Source organism: Heloderma suspectum, chromosome 2, assembly GCF_057233095.1.
Source record: "Heloderma suspectum isolate Gila_16-S chromosome 2, 16-S_ref, whole genome shotgun sequence".
Taxonomy (NCBI): Eukaryota; Metazoa; Chordata; class Lepidosauria; order Squamata; family Helodermatidae; genus Heloderma; species Heloderma suspectum.
Window position 1 is genome coordinate 212,894,021 of NC_139459.1, and position 20,590 is coordinate 212,914,610.

Genomic DNA, 20,590 nt, shown 5'->3' on the forward strand with positions numbered 1-20,590 from the left:
AAAGGGTAAAAAGGAGGAACCTGGGAACTACAGACCAGTCAGTCTGACATCAATCCCTGGGAAAATTCTGGAGCAGACGATAAAGCAATCCATCTGGAAGCACCTTGACAACAATGCCGTGATTACTCAAAGCCAACATGGATTTGTCAAAAACAAGTCCTGCCAGACAAATCTGATCTCATTTTTTGATCAAGTAACCTCCCTTGTGGACTGTGGGAATGCTGTAGACATCATATACCTCGACTTCAGCAAAGCTTTCGACAAAGTGCCCCATGATCGTGATCTCCTGATGAGCAAACTAGCTCAAAGTGGGCTAGATGAAACAACGATCCGGTGGATCCACAGTTGGCTACAGAATCAGACTCAAAGAGTGCTTATCAATGGGATCTTCTCAGGAGAGGTAACGAGTAGGGTACTGCAGGGCTCAGTCCTGGGCCCAGTGCTCTTCAACATTTGTATTAATGACTTGGAGGAGGAGGTGCAGGGAATGCTGATCAAATTTGCAGATGACACAACATTGGGCGGGATAGCTAATACTTTGGAAGACAGAAACAAAATTCAAAGTAATCTTGATAGACTGGAGCGCTGGGCAGAAAACAAGAGAATGACATTTAATAGGGATAAATGCCAAGTTCTGCACCTAGGAAAAAGAAACCAAATGCACAGTTACAAGATGGGGGATACGTGGCTCAACCACACTACAAGCGAGAAGGATCTTGGAATTGTTGTCGATCACAAGATGAGTATGAGCCAACAATGTGATGTGGCTGCAAAAAGGCAAATGCTCTTTTGGGCTGCATTAATAGAAGCATAGCTTCCAAATCCCGGGAAGTACTAGTTCCCCTCTACTCAGCACTGGTTAGGCCTCATCTGGAGTACTGTGTCCAGTTCTGGGCACCACACTTTAAGAAGGATGTAGACAAACTGGACAAGGTTCAGAGGAGGGCAACGAAGATGATCAGGGGACTGGAAACAAAGCCCTATGAAGAGAGACTGAAAGAACTGGGCATGTTTAGCCTTGAGAAGAGAAGACTGAGGGGAGATAGGATAGCGCTCTTCAAGTACTTGAAAGGTTGTCACAGAGAGGAAGGCCAGGATCTCTTCTTGGTCATCCCAGAGTGCAGGACACGGAATAATGGGCTCAAGTGACAGGAAGCCAGATTCCGGCTGAACATCAGGAAAAACTTCCTGACTGTTAGAGCAATACGACAATGGAACCAATTAGCTCGGGAGGTGGTGGGCTCTCCCATACTGAAGGCATTCAAGACGAGGCTAGACAGCCATCTGTCAGGGATGCTCTGACTTGGATTCCTGCATTGAGCAGGGGGTTGGACTCGATGGCCTTGTAGGCCCCTTCCAACCCTACTATTCTATAATTCTATGATTCTATAAGGCCTGACACAGTAAACATTTCCCCCTGTTTTTATTGAGGTGAAGAAAAACCAAACAACAGAATCTATTACTTCTGTCGCATTATTCTATAGTTTAGGAGCCTTGAAGAAATCTATCATAAAACTGTAACAGATAGTTAAATACACACCAGGATGCAACTTTAAAAACTTCTTAGTCAGAGGGCTGCATAACTGTCATACAGCTGTGTCACTTCATCATTCCTCCTTTATTTTTCTATTTTAAGAGCTCTTTAAAGGTTTCAGGCTAGATGTGCCTTCTCATTTCCTAAAGGTAAACTCATCAGTACTGTAGGTTCAATTCAGGCTGTCAGAATGCAGCTTGAAGCAGAAGCACAGCTCAATGGGGAGTTATTTTTACCTCCTTAGACTGCAAGATGGAGCAGCCCCACCAAGGAACACTAACTAGAATTTGCTTCTAAATCTAAAAATGCACCTTGGCATCAATGCTGGAGACTCCATGTTAGCTATGTTTGCAATCTGTCAAATGCATGTGGTAAAGGGAGGAACTGGCAATACAGAAAGAGAAAGAATGGAAAAACAGTGTACTGACTGGCGCTTAATGACAGAAGCATAATATTTTTTGTGTAGGAATAAAACAATAAATATAAAGTAACAAAACAGAAAAAACATCACAAAACTAGAATGTTAGGGGAAAATGATGATAGTCTTCAAGTATATCAGAAATAATAGAGCAATAGAGGAAACTGTGGGGGCCATGAGCTAATAGGAAAGTGAATTATTAAAAGCAACAATAGATAAAGCTGAATAATTCAATACAAACTTTGCTTCTATTTTCTCAAATAGATTAGTGGAAATCAGCATAAATATTGGGTAAGATTTAAATGGTCAGTATAAGCAATTGATTAATGTCACTGAACCTTTTTGATGATCAAGAAAGTGGAACCTGACAAGCTATACCTTCAACTCCTGGGGAAAAAAACAGATGCAAACTTAGCAACAGTTATCATAAGAACATAAGAAGAGCTAGGCTGGATCAGACCAAGGGTCCATCTAGTCAAGCATTCTGTTCACACAGTGATCAACCAGAGGTCAACCAGGAACCCACAAGCAGGACATGAACGCAACAGCACTCTCCCACCCATGCTCCCCAGCAACCGGTGTACATAGGCTCACTGCCTCTGGTACTGGAGGTAGCACATAGCCATCAAGACTAGAAGCCATTGATAGCCTTTTCCTCCAGGAATCTGTCTAACCCCCTTTTAAAGCCATCCAAATTGGTGGCCATTACTACATCCTGTGGTAGTGAATTCCATAGTTTAACTGCGCGCTGTGTGAAGAAGTGCTTCCTTTTATCTGTCCTGAATCTCCCACCAATCAACTTCATAGGATAAGCTCAGAAGGTATGAGTAATATAGCAGAATTTTCAACTGATTTTCAGAATTAACTTCCTGGTTCTCAAAATGTACGTTATCCAGGGATGCCAATTCCTTAGATTTTAAGGGAAAGCTGGTCATAAATGCATCACTTATAGCAACTTGGTAAGTTCTAGGGAAAGGTTTGGGTTAAATGAACTTTCTAGGTGTCTAAAGGTCAGTAGAAAGGAGAAATATGTGAGACTAAGGCTGCAATCCTGTGGGCTTTCTTAGGAATAAGTCCCTTGTGTTCAGTGGGACTTCTAAATACACATACCAAGGACTCAGCTGCACACCTAATTTGGGATTTGCCCAGCTTCACAGACACAGAGTCTTCTGTATATCTCCACTCCTGTTTGAACAATAGCTAGCATTGTTTACACTAGCTGGCCAACATTCATACAGGTCACCCTTAGAGTAGCTCATACTCTAAGCAAAATTCATACATTTCCCCACCCCCACCACCACTTTGCTGTGAGACCTTCTCTTACTTTATCACACAAAAAAAGGTATTTTTAAATAGGTCACCCAGAGGCTGGGTATTAATTAACAACAACAACAACAACAACAACTAAACAGCAGACCTGTTTAGCCCATTCAAGAAGCATTTCTGATATTAGGTTTTTCTACACATCCTCATTAAGGGGAAAAACACAATGCAGTGTAGGACCATGCAAATATGTCCCCTCAGGTGAAAATCTTGATTGGATATCAATCCATCACTATCCCTGAACACTAGAATAAAACACATTAGCAGCTTCACAGTGAGGTAAGTTTTTTTGCTGCAACAGACTAACATGACAATCCCTCTTGAAGTTGTTCTGCAAGTTAGTTATCACAGGCTTGAAGATTCCCACAGGCAGCCCAGGAGAGCAAAGGAATGAAGTCAAAATGAATTAAGAAAAGCAGGATGACAAATATTAAAGTGTTACATCTACTATATATGCAATTATTATCACAGTTTTTGTGAAGAATTACTGTAGATCAGGGTTACCCAGTGCAGTGTCCACAGGTGCCACAATGCCCACAGGGACCTCCAATGGCACCCATAAAGCTGTCCATTCCCTGCCTCCTTAAAAAAAATATTTTTAATTAAAAAAAAAAACCTTGAAAAATGTTAGGACGCCAGGTTCTCCTTCCTGTTCCTGAACCTGCCACTGATCAGCCGTTTGGTAGGCAGGAAGAGAAAGAAGAGTTGCTTCCTGGCCCTCCCCAGTCTTGTTCCACCCACACAGACCTTTCCCCTTTGCTCTCCCTCTCTCTCTACTAGAACCAGCCGCTAGTCTTGTTATTTCTCTCTCCCTACTCTTTACCTCACTGTTTCTTCCCCTTCCTAGTCTCTACCCTTGCTCTTTCTCTCACTATTTTCCCCTCACTTCCAGACCCTAATCTTGATTTTTCTCTCCCTCTCACTCCTTTATCTCACTTTGGTGCTGAGGGGAGTGGCAGAGCCTGGGAGATAGGAAAAACTTTCTCGTTGCTTTTGGGGCTGGGGAAAGGCATGTGTATGTGGATAGGATGAGCAGTACAACTCTATGCATGCCTGCTCAGAAGTAATTCCCACTGAGTTCCATGTAAGTCTGCATAGCATTGGAATCTTAAATGTGTATTTTGTTGTGCTTCTGTGGGGTTAAATATGTAGATTACCTTTGGAGTTTAGACTCTTCTTCTGCTTGTACTAAGTTTCTTGGGTGAATTACTTGTTTCTTGACTAGCCAGGCCCCCATGGCAACCATTATGTGATTAGCCACATCCTCCATCAGAGCCATTTTGTGGTGGTGCCTACAGCAGTTTCTCCAATTCCCAAATGTGCCCAAGGGTCCAAAAAGGTTGGGGACCCCTGCTGTAGAACATTTAAAAACCTCAACACTGTAATGATTCAGCCATTCATCCAGATAAAGCACTTGCAAGATATGGATGGCTCAGAATTGAATATCCAATCGTTACTTCAGTGGTTTCAGTTAACTCCCTTCTTAATGGTACTGTGCTTTCCCCCCTGGTTCTTTACACAGAGCATTCAAATTATTGTAAGTATGCTCAGATCTCTAATCCAGAAAAGCTAATCCAAAATAAAAGTTATTTTCAACTTGGAAAGCAATGACTTGTGGTTATTGGTTGCTCTGTCCTTTTAGACTTTGGTGCCAACCTCCCCTTTGCCCCAGTTTTTTCCACTCCAAGGTCAATTTACCTGCAGTGCTTGCATTTGTCAGCAGGATAGCAAGACCCAGAGGATTTTCTCATTAAAATGATTTTGCAGGTTTCTTGATTTAGTTCCAGAATGGCGGGTCACTGCTGTAGAATACATGAAGAACAACAGTACATAGCAGGTCTCCTCAAGCTCAACTGCTTTCCAAATACCCATTTATATATTTTGCTCAGAGTGCAATTGTCTTTTAAGTACTGCCACATCTAGTGCACATTTACTTTTTCACAATTGCAAAAAGACATAGTTAGAAACACAGCAATACAATCTCAATATTTTATTACAGGATAATACCAAGGAAAGAACTGCTGCAGCTGATGGTCTCCACCTAATTTCATTTAAGAAATATATAAATTGCAGTGGAAGAATAATAATATTCAGAAATATTCTGCAGGGAGGTATATTTAGGTATCCTGGCTATTAGCCATTGAAAAAACTATTTTCTATTATCTTGCCTAACCCATTTTTAAAGCCATATGGTCTTTTGGTGGCAAATCACACTGGCTTCCTGTCTGATCCTAGATTCAGCATAAGCTACTTGTTACTTTCAAAGCCCCCCCCCCCACCTATCCACCCACCCAAGCATCTCTGTTATTATATCCCAATACTGCCTGTGATCTTTGCTCCTCCAGCTCCACCACCTTCTGCCCTTCAGCTCCTGCTCCCTCTCAAGACTCCGGCCTTTCTCCCATATCCTTGGAATTGCCTCCCAGAATACCTGTGTGAGGCCACCTCTATTAATTCTTTCAAAACCCCATCTTTTCCATGAAGCCTTTGGCTCAACCCCTTAGTTCTCTTGCCCTACTGTAAAACTAAGGCCCACTCCAGCCCATTTCAATAACGATAAACCATTGTTTATCATTACATCCAAACGTGGCTGCACTATAGATTTATATAAAGACATTTTCACTTTCAATTCCATATGCACTATGTGCTGCAGCCAGAGTGTGAGATACCAGGGAAGTGTAGAAGATACATCAACTGCAATACTATTATATAAACATATGACATAACCACTATATCACTGTTATAGCATATATCCTACCTACCCCAAGATAATTACATGTCTCTTGTGATTTACCGAAGGTGCATCCTTGAAAATAATCTTTCACACACCGAATTAAAAAACTAACTAAAGAACAGACAGGCATCCTTTGTGGCTACTCACAGCTATTAGAACTCCCTTCATAAATTTTACATTTAGGATTTTTTTTAAAGATGCAAGTCTCTTAATTAAACAAGCTTTAATCCTTCCCTGAATATAAGCCTTAATGTAATCCTATATAAACCTATAGTATAACACTATGACGTTTACATAATCTTTCAGACAAAACTACTACTAGCTAAAATGGAAATGGATGGGCTATGGTTTCATGCTTCTGAAACACTTAAAATCTGAACTGCCAAAAAATTGGCAGTCTATTACTTCACATACATCCTAAGACTTCTTACGAATGTGTGTTTTTAACTTTGTACATCATCCTGATCATTGTAAACTTTACAATGTAAAGGCAATGTATGAATAGAAGGCACAATCCCTCCCAGTTCATGAACTGAAATGCACACAACCAGAGAGAGAGAGAGAGAGAGAGAGAGAGAGAGAGAGAGATCACTACAGGACCCAGTGGAGTACTCCTCCCTTCTGCTACCTTGTTGGCACAAGGTACACATCATGCCAGCCATTTTCCAGAATGGGATGTCTGCTTGTTCCTGCTTCCTCCACCCAGCCCTCCATCTTTTGCTCAGGGACCAGCAAAGAATTTACTTAGGACTTCAAACCTGAGTGAATTTCCAGCTGGAGGGCTAGATGAGGCGACAAGAAATGTTCAGACCTCCCATTGTGGTCACACCTCATGTGCCCATGCCAAGGGAGGAAGAAAGTCCCACTGGACCCTTTGGCAAGTGTTCCATGTGCAGCTTCCATGTGCAGCTGCTCATGAGGGGGGATGAGACCCTAAATAAATTCTGCACTTGCTATTAAGAATTGAATAGTGGAGACACAGACCATGCACTGGCTTAAAATGGGCCAGAGTCTGGTTCATTTCCTATGGCTAGTTATTGTGTTTCAGAACACATTATTGTGAATACTCAGAGCTCAAATTTTGGAAGCTCAACAAGGAAACTTGAGTCTAATTTGGGAAAATGCCTAAGGTTTTCCCAAGTCTTTTCTCAAGATAAACCCAAGCCACTGCTGGTTTGTATTCTCACAGGTACTAAATTCAAGATATCAACCTTGCGAGAGAGTTATTATTAGGACCAAGGCATATGCTGCAAACCTTAGTTAAGAAAGCCACATTTTTCCAAAGCATGAATATTAGGGTGGTGGAAACATTTTCTCCAGCATATTTTCCTCTTTCTTTTACAACAGCAATTAGCATTTGCTATAGATTTAAAAGCAAAAACCTTACAGAAATAAAGGAAAAGCAATGACTTGAAGAATACCCAATAATTAGGTCATGTGTTCAATTAGCTTTCATGCTCAGCTAGTTACTCTTTAGGAAATGCTCAGCCTTTGATGTACAGTAGCAGTGCCCCACTTAATTAGGAAGAGGGGAGATATGCAAGAGAACAAAACTTCAGGGACCATATAAAAGCCCACACAGATATCTAATGAGGGGTATAACAACATCAACACCAGACAACATGCAGAAAGGGGAGGGAAGCGACTTTTCACTGCAGATGCTTCAAGCAAATAATCTGAATTACTTCAGATATTAAGAAAACATTGTTGAGATGGGAATAAAAAAAAATCCTAGTGGATAAAAGTGACACTGTTTCTACTGCCCCATGGCACAAGCAACAATGCAACTTATAAATGTTATAGGAGAGGTTTTGTAGGAACAGAAGGTTACAATACTACTTAGCATTTAGATAGCGCATTTCACCAGTTTAAAGTGCTCCACACACACACATTATCTCAGTAACTCTTTACAACAGCCTTGTAGAGCCATATTATCTGCCTTTACAACTGGGGTAATGGGAAGTGAGAGAATAAGGGCTTGCCTAGGCCCACCTAGTGAGTTCAAGGCTGACGTAAGTTTTGAACCAGGGACATCCCAACTAACAGCTCTTACTCTTCAGCTCTCAGTCAGTGAAAAGTATAAGAAGCTGCCTTATACGGGGTCAAACCATCTAGTTCATCTAGTCCATTTAGTTCAGTATCATCTTCCCCGACCTGGTGCCCTCCAGATGTTTTGGACTACAACTCCAAAGTTTCCTCACCAATGGCCATGCTAGCTGGGGATAATGGGAGTTGGTCCAAACCCAACATTGGCTCTCCAAGCTTTCAAACAGGAGTCTTTCCCAACTCTTCCTGGAGATGCCAGTAATTGGACCTGGGAACTTTCACAATGGGAGCCAGTGTGGCATAGTGGTTAAAGTCTTGGACTTGGACGTGGGAGATCCAGGTTCTAGTCCCCACTAGTCCATGATGCTCACTGGGTGACTTTGGGCCACGCACTGACTCTCAGCCTAACCTACCTCACAGGGTTGTTGTGAGGATAAAATGTAGTGGAAGATCATGTACACCACCTTGGGTTCCATGCAGGAAAGAAAGAAAGAAAGAAAGAAAGAAATTTTATTTATTTATTTATTTATTTATTTCATTTCTATACCGCCCAATAGCCGAAGCTCTCTGGGCGGTTCACAAAAACTAAAACCAAACAACACACAATAAAACAATTTAAAATATATAGAACATTAAAACCACAATATAACAATACAACCACAATAAAACCTAGCAGCAGTTGTTGTTGTTGTTCAGTCGTTCAGTCGTGTCCGACTCTTCGTGACCCCATGGACCATAGCACGCCAGGCCTTCCTGTCCTGCGCTCTCTCCCGGAGCGTGCTCAAGTTCATATTCATTGCATCCGTGATGCTATCTAGCCATCTCATCCTCTGCTGTCCCCTTCTCCTTTTGCCTTCAGTCTTTCCCAGCATCAGGGTCTTTTCCAGGGAGTTTTCTCTTCGCATTAGGTGGCCAAAATATTGGAGCTTCAGCTTCATTATCTGTCCTTCCAAGGAGCACTCAGGGTTGATTTCCTTGAGGATGGACTGATTTGACCTCCTTGCAGTCCAGGGGACTCGTAAGAGTCTTCTCCAGCACCACAGTTCGAAAGCATCAATTCTGCGGCGCTCAGCCTTCCTTATAGTCCAGCTCTCACAGCCATACATTACTACTGGGAAAACCATAGCTTTGATTAGACGGACCTTTGTCGGCAAGGTGATGTCTCTGCTTCTTACTATGCTGTCTAGGTTGGCCATAGCTTTCCTCCCAAGGAGCAAGCGTCTTTTAATTTCATGGCTACAGTCACCGTCTGCGGTGATCTTGGAGCCCAAGAAAGTAAAATCTGTCACTGCTTCCATTTCTTCCCCTTCTATATGCCAGGAAGTGATGGGGCCAGATGCCATGATCTTCGTTTTTTTAATGTTGAGTTTCAAACCAGCTTTTGCACTCTCCTCTTTCACCCTCAACAAGAGGCTCTTGAGATCCTCTTCGCTTTCTGCCATTAGGGTGGTATCGTCTGCATATCGGAGGTTGTTGATAATTCTCCCACCAATCTTAATTCCGACCTCTGATTCATCCAACCCGGCATTTCTCATGATGTACTCTGCATATAAGTTAAATAAGCAGGGTGACAATAGGCAGCCTTGTCGTACTCCTTTCCCAATTTTGAACCAATCGGTTGTTCCATGTCTGGTTCTGACTGTTGCTTCTTGACCCTCGTACAGGTTTCTCAGGAGACAGGTAAGGTGGTCTGGTACTCCCATCACTTTCAGAATTTGCCACAGTTTGTTGTGATCCACACAATCAAAGGCTTTAGCGTAGTCAATGAAGCAGAAATAGACGTTTTTCTGGAATTCTCTTGCTTTCTCCATGATGCAGCGAATGTTGGCGATTTGATCTCTAGTTCCTCTGCCACTTCTAAACCCAGCTTGTACTTCCGGTAGTTCTCGGTTCGCATACTGCTGAAGCCTAGCTTGTAGTACAGGAGTTTAAAATACAGATTTAAAACAGCAACGATAAAAATTTAGAAAGCTAAAATGCCTGGGAAAATAAAAAGGTCTTCACCTGGCGCCGAAAGGAGTACAATGTAGGCGCCAGGTGAACCTCACTAGGGAGCTCATTCCAGAGCCGGAGTGCCACAGCCGAAAAAGCCCTCCTCCTAGTAGTCACCCGCCTCACTTCCTTTGGCAGGGGCTCACGGAGAAGGGCTGCTGCTGATGATCTTAAGGTCCGGGCAGGCACATATGGGAGGAGGCGATCCTTCAGGTAAGCTGGCCCCAAGCCGTTAAGGGCTTTGAATGTTAACACCAGCACTTTGAATCGGGCCCGGAAATGGACTGGCAGCCAGTGCAGCTGGAAAAGTACTGGCGTAATATGAGCTCGCAGGCCAGTCCCTGTTAACAATCTTGCTGCCCTATTTTGGACCAGCTGAAGTTTCCGGACCGTTTTCAAAGGCAGCCCCACGTATAATGCATTGCAGTAATCCAGACGAGAAGTTATCAGAGCATGGATAACTGTAGCTAGGCTATCTCTGTCCAGATAAGGGCGTAGTTGGTATACCAGCCTAAGCTGATAAAAAGTGCTCCGTGCCACTGAGTTCACCTGTGCCTCAAGTGACAGTTCTGGATCCAAGAGCACCCCCAAACTACGAACATGATCCTTTAGGGGGAGTGCAACCCCCTCCAGAACAGGTTGAATATCACCTAGCCAGGCAGACGAACCACCCACTAACAGTACCCCCGTCTTGTCTGGATTGAGTTTCAGTTTATTAGCCCTCATCCAGTCCATTACCGTGCCCAGGCACTGGTTCAGAACAGCCACTGCCTCACCTGGTTTTGATGAGAAAGAGAGGTAGAGCTGGGTGTCATCCGCATATTGATGGCACCTCAGCCCACACCTCCGGATAACCTCCCCCAGTGGTTTCATGTAGATGTTAAACAGCATGGGGGATAAAATAGAGCCCTGTGGAACCCCATGGCACAATTGCCATGGCACAGAGCAATAATCCCCCAGCACCACCTTCTGGAATCGGCCATCGAAGTAGGAGCGGAACCACTGTAGTGCAGTGCCTCCAACTCCCAACCCAGACAACCTATCCAGAAGGATACCATGGTCGATGGTATCGAAAGCCGCTGAGAGGTCCAGGAGAATCAACAGGGTTGCACTCCCCCTGTCCCTCTCCCGGCAGAGGTCATCCCACAGGGCGACCAAGGCAGTTTCCGTTCCAAAACCAGGCCTGAAGCCCGATTGAAATGGATCTAGATAATCCGTTTCATTCAAGAGTGCCTGGAGCTGTCCTACAACCATCCGCTCAAGCACCTTGCCCAGGAAGGGGATGTTGGCCACTGGCCTATAATTGTTAACATCCTCTGGGTCCAGGTTAGGCTTTTTCAGGAGTGGTCTAATTACTGCCTCTTTTAAAGCGGCAGGCACCACTCCCTCTCTCAAGGAGGAATTTACAACCTCCTGGACCCAGCCGGACAACCCCTCCTTGTTTGATTTAATAAGCCATGAAGGGCAAGGGTCAAGCACACAAGTGGTCGATCAGACTTGGCCAAGCACCTTGTCCGCATCCTCAGGCCTCAGTAACTGAAACTCATCCAATAAAACTGGACCAGACGGTGCTCTGAACGCCTCTACCAATGGAACTGCATTAATGGTGGTGTCCAATTCATGACGAATCTGAGCGACTTTATCCTCAAAGTGCCGCGCAAACTCGTCACAGCGTGCTACCGAGGGTTCCACGGTTCTTTCTTATATTTATATTTCATTTATAAGAAAGAGGATATAAATATAATAAATAAATGTTTATGGGAGATTCCAGTTCTAAACAGCAAGTCATCTCAAATTAAATTGGCTGAGAAACACATTTTAAATATCAGAATATATTTTACATTAAAATGTGTAAATACAATCATATGATATGGAATGTTTTTGCCATGCTGGACCCAAAAAATGAGATGAGAAGCTTCTGCCTTCCCAGAAAGCTTCTCCAAATGATTTTCTTCAGGAAGAACTTAACTGTATCAGGTTTCACAAAGTCTGTAGGCAGAAAAAAAAAGCTTGAATACTCTTAACCTTGATTTCTTTGTTGTTGTTCAGTCGTTCAGTCATGTCCGACTCTTCATGACCCCATGGACCATAGCACGCCAGGCCTTCCTCTCCTGCGCTCTCTCCTGGAGTGTGCTCAAGTTCATATTCATTGCATCGGTGATGCTATCTAGCCGTCTCATCCTCTGCCATCCCCTTCTCCTTTTGCCTTCAATCTTTTCCAGCATCAGGGTCTTTTCCAGGGAGTTTTCTCTTCGCATTAGGTGGCCAAAATATTTGAGCTTCAGCTTCAGGATCTGCCCTTCCAATGAGCACTCAAGGTTGATTTCCTTGAGGATGGACTGATTTGACCTCCTTGCAGTCCAGGGGACTCATAAGAGTCTTCTCCAGAACCACAGTTCAAAAGCATCAATTCTTCGGAGCTCAGCCTTTCTTATAGTCCAGCTCTCATGGCCATACGTTACTACTAGGAAAACCATAGCTTTGATTAGACGGACCTTTGTCAGCAAGGTGATGTCTCTGCTTCTTACTATGCTGTCTAGGTTTGCCATAGCTTTCCTCCCAAGGAGCAAGCATCTTTTAATTTCATGGCTACAGTCACCGTCTGCGGTGATCTTGGAGCCCAAGAAAATGAAATCTGTCACTGCATCCATTTCTTCCCCTTATATATGCCAGGAAGTGATGGGGCCAGATACCATGATCTTAGTTTTTTTAATGTTGCGTTTCAAACCCGCTTTTGCACTCTCCTCTTTCACCCTCAACAACAGGCTCTTGAGATCCTCTTCGCTTTCTGCCATTAGGGTGGTATCGTCTGTGTATCTGAGGTTGTTGATAATTCTCCCGGCAATCTTAATTCTGACCTGTGATTCATCCAACCCGGCGTTTCTCATGATGTACTCTGCATATAAGTTAAATAAACAAAGCGACAATATGCAGCCTTATCGTACTCCTTTCCCAATTTTGAACCACTCGGTTGTTCCATGTCCGGTTCTTACTGTTGCTTCTTGACCCTCGTACAGGTTTCTCAGGTAAGGTGGTCTGGTACTCCCATCTCTTTCAGAATTTGCCACATTTTCTTGTGATCCACACAATCAAAGGCTTTAGCGTAGTCAAGGAAGCAGAAATAGACGTTTTTCTGGAATTCTCTTGCTTTCTCCATGATGCAGCGAATGTTGGCGATTTGATCTCTAGTTCCTCTGCCTCTTCGAAACCCAGCTTGTACTTCCGGTAGTTCTCGGTTCACATACTGCTGAAGCCTAGCTTGTAGGATTTTGAGCATCACCTTGCTGGCTTGATTTCTTTACATGCCAGCAAATACAGTGTAACATATACTATTGAATGCCCTTTCCCCTGGACTGAGAATGCAGTCTCTGTTACTTTCTGCCATATTAACTCTAGGTCTGGTTCATAAATTCAGTCAGGGTAGTGCTGAAACAGAATGTTAGGTGAGTGGTGGGGGTCGCTTGCCCCCCCCCCCGTATTATCAGGCTGAGAGCCTCGAATGTGAACCAATCCCTGTACAGTGGCCTTGTTTGCTGGATTTCTTCCCCTAAAAAGGAAGGGAGGGTTATAATCATGTGAACCAGGCCTCTGCACAACAGGACATTCATGCAGAGGGCCTGATTCAAGCAGGGGGCTAGCAGCATGGTGGAAAGGAAACACCTCTACCATGCTAGTTTAGCGCTGCCCCTGGCTGAGGTGGGCCTTGAAGCAAAACTCAAACTGGATTTCTCTTACACAATTTTTCCCATTCTCTTAAGTCATTATTAAAACATGGATCTGATAATATGAATTTGTCCAGGCATCCTTCTTTAGGGTTGCTTCAATCAAACATGAGCAAATTTCTACATAGAAAGCACTTGGAAAGCACATAAGAAGCAATTGCTGCAGTCACAATCAACATTTACACACCTGTGTATTGTATGGGTGCAGAAGTGCTGGGAAGGCACAAATAGATACAGCTTTTCAGGGTAGGCATCTACAGCAAAAATATAAACATGTGGAATTGCCATGCGACCATCTACATCTCAGATGCACACTCTTACTTGAAAATACTTTCCATGCAGAAATTTAGAAGTGTTTGAAGTACCACTTCTTCATCTCTCTGTTCCTTTCTTCATTCCTATGCATTCAATCTCTCTAATAAGACCCTATAAGGTACTAATGCATTTGAGATGTGTAGGGGGAGATGGTTAACTGACCACATAATTGCTCATTCCACTCTTTCTGAATGAATCAGCTCTGCTCTTTTATTCCCTGTCTTTTAATAACAGCAAAAAGCAAGGGGACTTCAGTTATTCAAATCTATACAAGGACAATGGAAATCAAGTCTAGGGAGGAAAGGAGTGTATCTTGCAGTTAACCCTTTCTGGAACTGTTCTAATGTGAAAGCTTATTTAAAGAGCAATATGCAGCCTTGCTTTAATACTCTGGTCTGGCTTCAAACAACATTATTCATTCTTAAGCAGTACATTTCCATCCTCTGTCCTCCTTATTCTTAACTCTGCCTCCTCAAATCTTGCATTTGAAAACCAGTGACATCTACTCCAACAGGAACTGAACTAATCTGGGTGTGCTGAAACATTTAGTTGCAATTGTCTAGTAATATGGAATATCTAGACCAGGGGTGGGCAGAAGGTAGATCAGGATGTACTTGAAGATCTCTGGGTGATCTGAAGTAGATCAGCAAGGATTTTGTACTCCCAGTTGTTTAATAATAGCAGCAAGAAAATTATTCCCCCACCCAAAAAGAAATTATACTGATGTATGCAAGCCTGAAATCTGCCCAGTCCTGATTCAGACTGCTAATTCTTTAAACCTGGAGTGGGCAGACCCAGGCTTATAGGATCTGCTTTTTTTTTAAAACTAGAACCCGAAGATCCACCAACCGGAGCCTGGTGCAAAAGACAAAGACTTAGAATTAAATAAGCCCAGGAACTTGTTTTGTGTGCCAGAACTGAACAGAGTTCACAATCCTCCCACACAAAAAACATTCTTGGTTACCCCTCCCAACTTTCTTCATTTTAGCAGTTCAATTGAGTAGGTGTGTGTCGGGGGGGGGGGGATTTTTGTTATTGCCATTGTTAAGTAAGTGAGAGTAGAAATCCTTGATGATCTACTGCAAATCATCCTGAGATCTACCAGTAGATCCAGATCTACCTTTTGCCCAGCCCAACCATGCTTTAAACACCAGGCACACTAACTGGGGAAATTACTGCTGCTAGTAACTGAGAGAACACAAAAGATTTTTATAGCTCCTGGCTTTGCACCACCATACAGCGAAAATACACAGATAGCTTGCCACAGATTATAAAGTGCTTGGATCCCCAAAACAAAAATCGAACCTCTCTTGCATTCCATAATAATTGTTTATGCAATGCAGATGTTAATACTGAGTCGGGTGCAAAAAGTGTCATTTAAAAAGGACACACGTTACATTTGTTTTTAGTCTATCTATGTTGTTCAGTCGTTAAGTTGCGTCCGACTCTTCGTGACCCCATGGACCATAGCACGCTGGGCCTTCCTGTCCTCCACTCTCTCCCGGAGTGTGCTCAAGTTCATATTCATTGCATCGGTGATGCTATCTAGCTATCTCATCCTCTGCTGTCCCCTTCTCCTTTTGCCTTCAATCTTTCCCAGCATCAGGGTCCTTTCCAGGGAGTTTTCTCTTCGCATTAGGTAGCCAAAATATTTGAGCTTCAGCTTCAGTATCTGTCCTTCCAATGAGCACTCAGGGTTGATTTCCTTTAGGATTGACTGATTTGACCTCCTTGCAGTCCAGGGGACTTGTAGGAGTCTTCTCTAGCACCACAGTTCGAAAGCATCAATTCTTCGGCGCTCAGCCTTCCTTATGGTCCAGCTCTCACAGCCATACGTTACTACTGGGAAAACCATAGCTTTGATTATACGGACCTTTGTCGGCAAGGTGATGTCTCTGCTTCTTACTATGCTGTCTAGGTGTGCCATAGCTTTCCTCCCAAGGAGCAAGCGTCTTTTAATTTCATGGCTACAGTCACCGTCTGCGGTGATCTTGGAGCCCCCTCCCAAAAAAATCTATCCTCCATATCAAATAAAGGATAAACAACACTAAAGTGACAGGTTTACAGGGCTCCAGCATACTTTTACAAAAGTTTCTTTTAACCAACAAGAATCCTCTCTCCCTTCTCCTGAGTACAATCTTGCTGTACAAATAAAAATACGTTTGACATTGTTGGCCTTTTCTCACGTGCAGAGCAACTTTCATTAAGAGCACCGCAAAGGCCCCCAAGCAGAAGACCTATTCTTCCCATTGTATGTCACCTTCTGTTCAAAGGAACTCTCTGTGTTCAGCAGGTGCAAACTTATTCCTTTGCTAGGGTCATCTTTGGAGCACAGTTTGCTGCAGTCATCTGCTGCTTCATTCGTTCATTTCCCCTCTGCCAGCATGAGAAGTTCTGTCATTTTCCCAGATGAGCAACACAGTAATGAACTGTGACACAGGACACTGCAGTGAATGAAGCCTGCACCCTTTCCAGCACTTGCTTGCTGAGCCCTTCACATCCTTCTACACTTCAGCAGCTCATTACATCCATAGGTCCCTAGCTCAAAAAATCCCTCTTGACAAGCTCCTAGTCTGAATTTCAAAAGCTAGCTCACTAGTCCTGGTTCAGACATTACCATTTTCATACACAGAAAACAGAGAGTGTGTGTGTGTGTGTGTGTGTGTGTGTGTGCGCGCGCGCGCGCGCACGTGCGCACATGCACACACACATGGGGTGGGGAGCCATGTTTGTGATCATGACATAAAGATCAGACATGTGGCTTTCATGCATTTTCCTACTGCAAAATGCTTTCCAGGTAGGAAAATCGTAAATGTCTGAAGCAGCAGTTTAGAGAGTGTTTCAGAGTGTAAGAAACCTGTGGTCAAATCTCCGGATACACTTAGCCAAATTACATACATGGTACAATCCTAACTACACATGAGCAAGAGCTACTATGTTAAGGGGTACACTCTGCCTCAACCGACACCCAGAAGATGTCCTGCTCATAGAAGAGGATATAGATATCCATCCATACAGGGCACAGTGTGGCATGTACTGCTGGAACTTGGCCAACCTGAGTTCCCCATTTATAAAATCAATACAAAACTTTCCACAAGATTTTGAGAAAAAATGAGATAAAGTGGAAATAGGTAATAATACGTAAGGTGGCTCTTTAAAATTGTGATATCACTTTCAACTTTTTCTTAAAGTTTAACAAAATTCCTCTCATGCTTTTAACCAATCAATCAATTAACCAGTTAAAATGTATATCACATCATCTCAACTCAGGCTATATTTGGTGAAAATTTAATTAATGTAACAGTTTCTCTTGATTAAGTAATGTAGACAAATTTATTATTTGGAAAACCATCTCGACCACATTGCTTGACTTCAGCAATGTACAGACATTGTTTATACAACTGCTATCAGCACTGAACTTCATCAATTAAAATCCAATTAAAAACCCACATTTAAAGGCTATGATGAATGAACTAACTGATTAGTTGCACCTATTAATCTACTAATGATTTCAGACTTGGATGCCACTGAAGCATTTGTGCCTCATAACACAAACAAAACACTCCAATATCAAAAAGCTTTACGTGGTTCGTTCATTCTAGAACTGATGCACTTATAGTCATGGTGGACTATAGTTATGGTGGCCAGACTATATAGACTATAGTCATGGTGGCCAGAGCTTGCAGTATTCCAGAAAAAAAATCTGGTTTACATCAGGGATTGGAAAATGCTGGTTTACATCAAGTTTTAAAAACAAATTAGAAAGGCAGTTAACTTTCTGATACATGTGTCAGGGTTGTGAGGGATGGAACAATATATCTGAGCCTTCTTCTCTCCTTCACTCCCTCCCAAAACAAAAACAAACCCAAGGGATAAGTTCAGGAGGCTCCTTTATGCCTCATCCCAAACAGACTTCTCGTATAGGAAGTGGGGGGGGGGAGAGTTTCAAGGCCTCAAAATATATTCAGTTCAAAGGAATGGGAGCCAAGCAAAGGTTTGGAAGAACAGCCTCACCCTTACAGAGTCTGTGAGAATTGCTTCAATGATGAATAGAAAGATGGTGTGTGGGAACCGCGGTAAAAGTCCAAAACTGGACTTGGAGGTCCGTGCCCAGCTGCCCTCCAATTAAGCTCTGGACACATGGTTAAGATTCAACTGGAGTTTATTCACGTACAACCAAGGCAGCTCTGTCAACCCAGAGGCAGCACAGATCAACACTCACCAGTTACATTTATAATCATAATGTGGCTAAATAAGTGTCATCAGCCAAGCCTAGCGCACATGTCTGGTCATTATCAACTAAACCTTTACTGAACCACTACTCCCAGCTTCTTCTCTCAGAACCCTGCAACTGTTATAAAGACGATGATTCATAGGTCTGGGGTGAGTTACTGTGGAAACAAGATAACTTATCTCCACTGTCCTAACAGTTTCTTCTTTTGTACGAAAGAAACAAAGACAACAGTCACAGGCTTTTGAGGAATCTGCCACGTAGGCATGAAGAAGCCAAGACGACATGGCCTTGCCTTATTGTCAACAGAACAGAGAAGGGCATAGAAGTATAAGACACATATGGGGAACTGGGGCAAGAATTGGAGGTCTCCATTTCTATCTACCCTATAATCCATAGATCCTGACTGCCTTTTAGCTACTTTTTTAAAATTACCCTTGATAAAACAGGCCTCATGGAACATATCAGAAAAAATAATAAATAATTAAATAATTAAAATGCCACGCTCCCAAAGAATTTTGACTTCTACTGAAGAGGACTATTTTAGTGAGTTACAGTGCAGATATGTCTACTTTAGTGAGGTATGTCTACTCAGAAGTAAGTCCCACTGAGTTCAAATAGACTGATTCCCAGGTAAGTATGTAGAGGATTGCAGCCTTGGTCAGAGGTCTCTTGTGCTTTAGAGAAATTTGACATTAAAAAGATCATTCAGAAGTTTGTTTCAAAATAAATTATTTGGTAATTACAACATGTAAAAGCCCAGTCCATTACTTCCTCTGTTTGAAACAGTATGAAGAGCTAGCTTACTTTTGTAGATTACTTTTGTGCTAGGGCTTATCATAACACATTGCTAGTAGCCTCATTAAATAATGACTATGTGATTACGCCACAAATGATCCATTCATAATGATCAAAAATATATAACCACCAAGTACTAACATGTAAATAAAGTATCACTCAGTGCAAATAACTCATGGAGCATTTCTTATTCCAGTTATTAATAAACAAGGACCAATTAAATACCAAAATACTTATTGTGATAGTCCCCCGCAATCATCTGAATAAAATGTGTAATTCTAACTATAACGGTTTTACTCCAGACATTTTGTAGCTGTTCAGTTGAACTGGGAATTTTGCTGATTTTCCAATATGTAGCAATGAACATTTTAGCCACCGTTAATAAATTTAATACTATTGCTACACTGTTTACAGTTAGGCTGCTTAAGTCCCCTTTAAAACAATGAGTTTTTAAAAGCCTATCTGTGAAAGACTGCAGCTAAATAGAATCCATAGCAAACAGCAACAACAACAACAACAACAGGGTTTTCGAATAGCTGAGGATCTCACATACCCTCCAACATTTCACAGATGATAGGATCCCCTAAACATAAATGGGTGAGGCTATAGGCAGGGCTTGGGGGAGCCAACGGCAGGGTCAATACTAGGGATGCACAAACATTCCTCTGCTCGCTCTGCACACATAGTGTCCTTTTCTCAGTGGGGACTGGACTAGGATTACAAATCCCAGCAGCCTCTCTGGAAACATGACGTGTTTCTCACTGAGAAGCTCAGAATGCTGGGACTTGTATTTCCAATCCATCCGCTGAGGATCCTCCAGGGACTGGGAGTGCCATCAGCTTCCTCCTGCCCCAAGGTAAGATGCTGGGAAGCTCTGGGTCAGGGGAAGAGGGGCAGCAGCAAGTCACGGGATCTGGGCGAGTACAGCTCTGCTCAACAACAAGAGCGCCCTTGATCAAATGGTCAAGGCATCCATATTCAACACAATTGAGACTCAGTGGTGTCACAACCAGGAACTAGCAACTGAAAGTGCAAGCAAGAAGATGGGTCCAAAAGACAAAAGCAATGTGGCAAGCAAGATAATACATTTAGAAGGTATCAGTCCAATTTTACAACTAAGGAACACAAAGGAAATTAGTAACTAGCACATGATAGGGCATTGAGTCCATGGCACAGAATTCTTTAGCAGAAATAACAGATAGGTGCCTCTGAGCATATACAGAGTGCTCTCCTCTCACTACTGAGCAACTGCAGCCTCTCCACCACCACTTTGCATTTAAAAGCAAGCCTTACACAGATTAAACCTCTAGCGCCACTCTGTGTAGAAACTAAGCACTGACTCCACCTTCAGTGCCAGCAAACGATATCCAGAAAACATTGCATTCTGGTCCTCTCCACACAACAATCTCCTCTTCTTTCCCTTCATGTACTATCAGAGTCTCTTTTTCACAACTCCCACACCCACCATTCTTGTTAT

At 42.8% G+C, this 20,590-nt stretch overlaps 1 protein-coding gene across 13 annotated transcripts in view; it reads right to left on the bottom strand.

Moving 5' to 3' along the window:
- The window catches only part of RPTOR (regulatory associated protein of MTOR complex 1), a 493,211-nt gene that overhangs the window by 374,372 nt on the left and 98,249 nt on the right, over window positions 1-20,590 (bottom strand). For 3 of the 13 annotated variants that reach the window (XM_084837705.1, XM_084837707.1, XM_084837708.1), the window contains one exon: window positions 4,974-5,077. The exons of 9 other annotated variants lie outside the window; for them this stretch is intronic. In XM_084837705.1, the coding sequence (XP_084693831.1) occupies window positions 4,974-4,988 (15 nt within the window). In that variant the 5' untranslated portion in view covers window positions 4,989-5,077. Of the gene's footprint in view, window positions 1-4,973; window positions 5,078-13,956; window positions 14,024-20,590 lie in introns of all 13 variants that reach the window. One more of the 13 variants, XM_084837706.1, reaches the window with a different exon arrangement.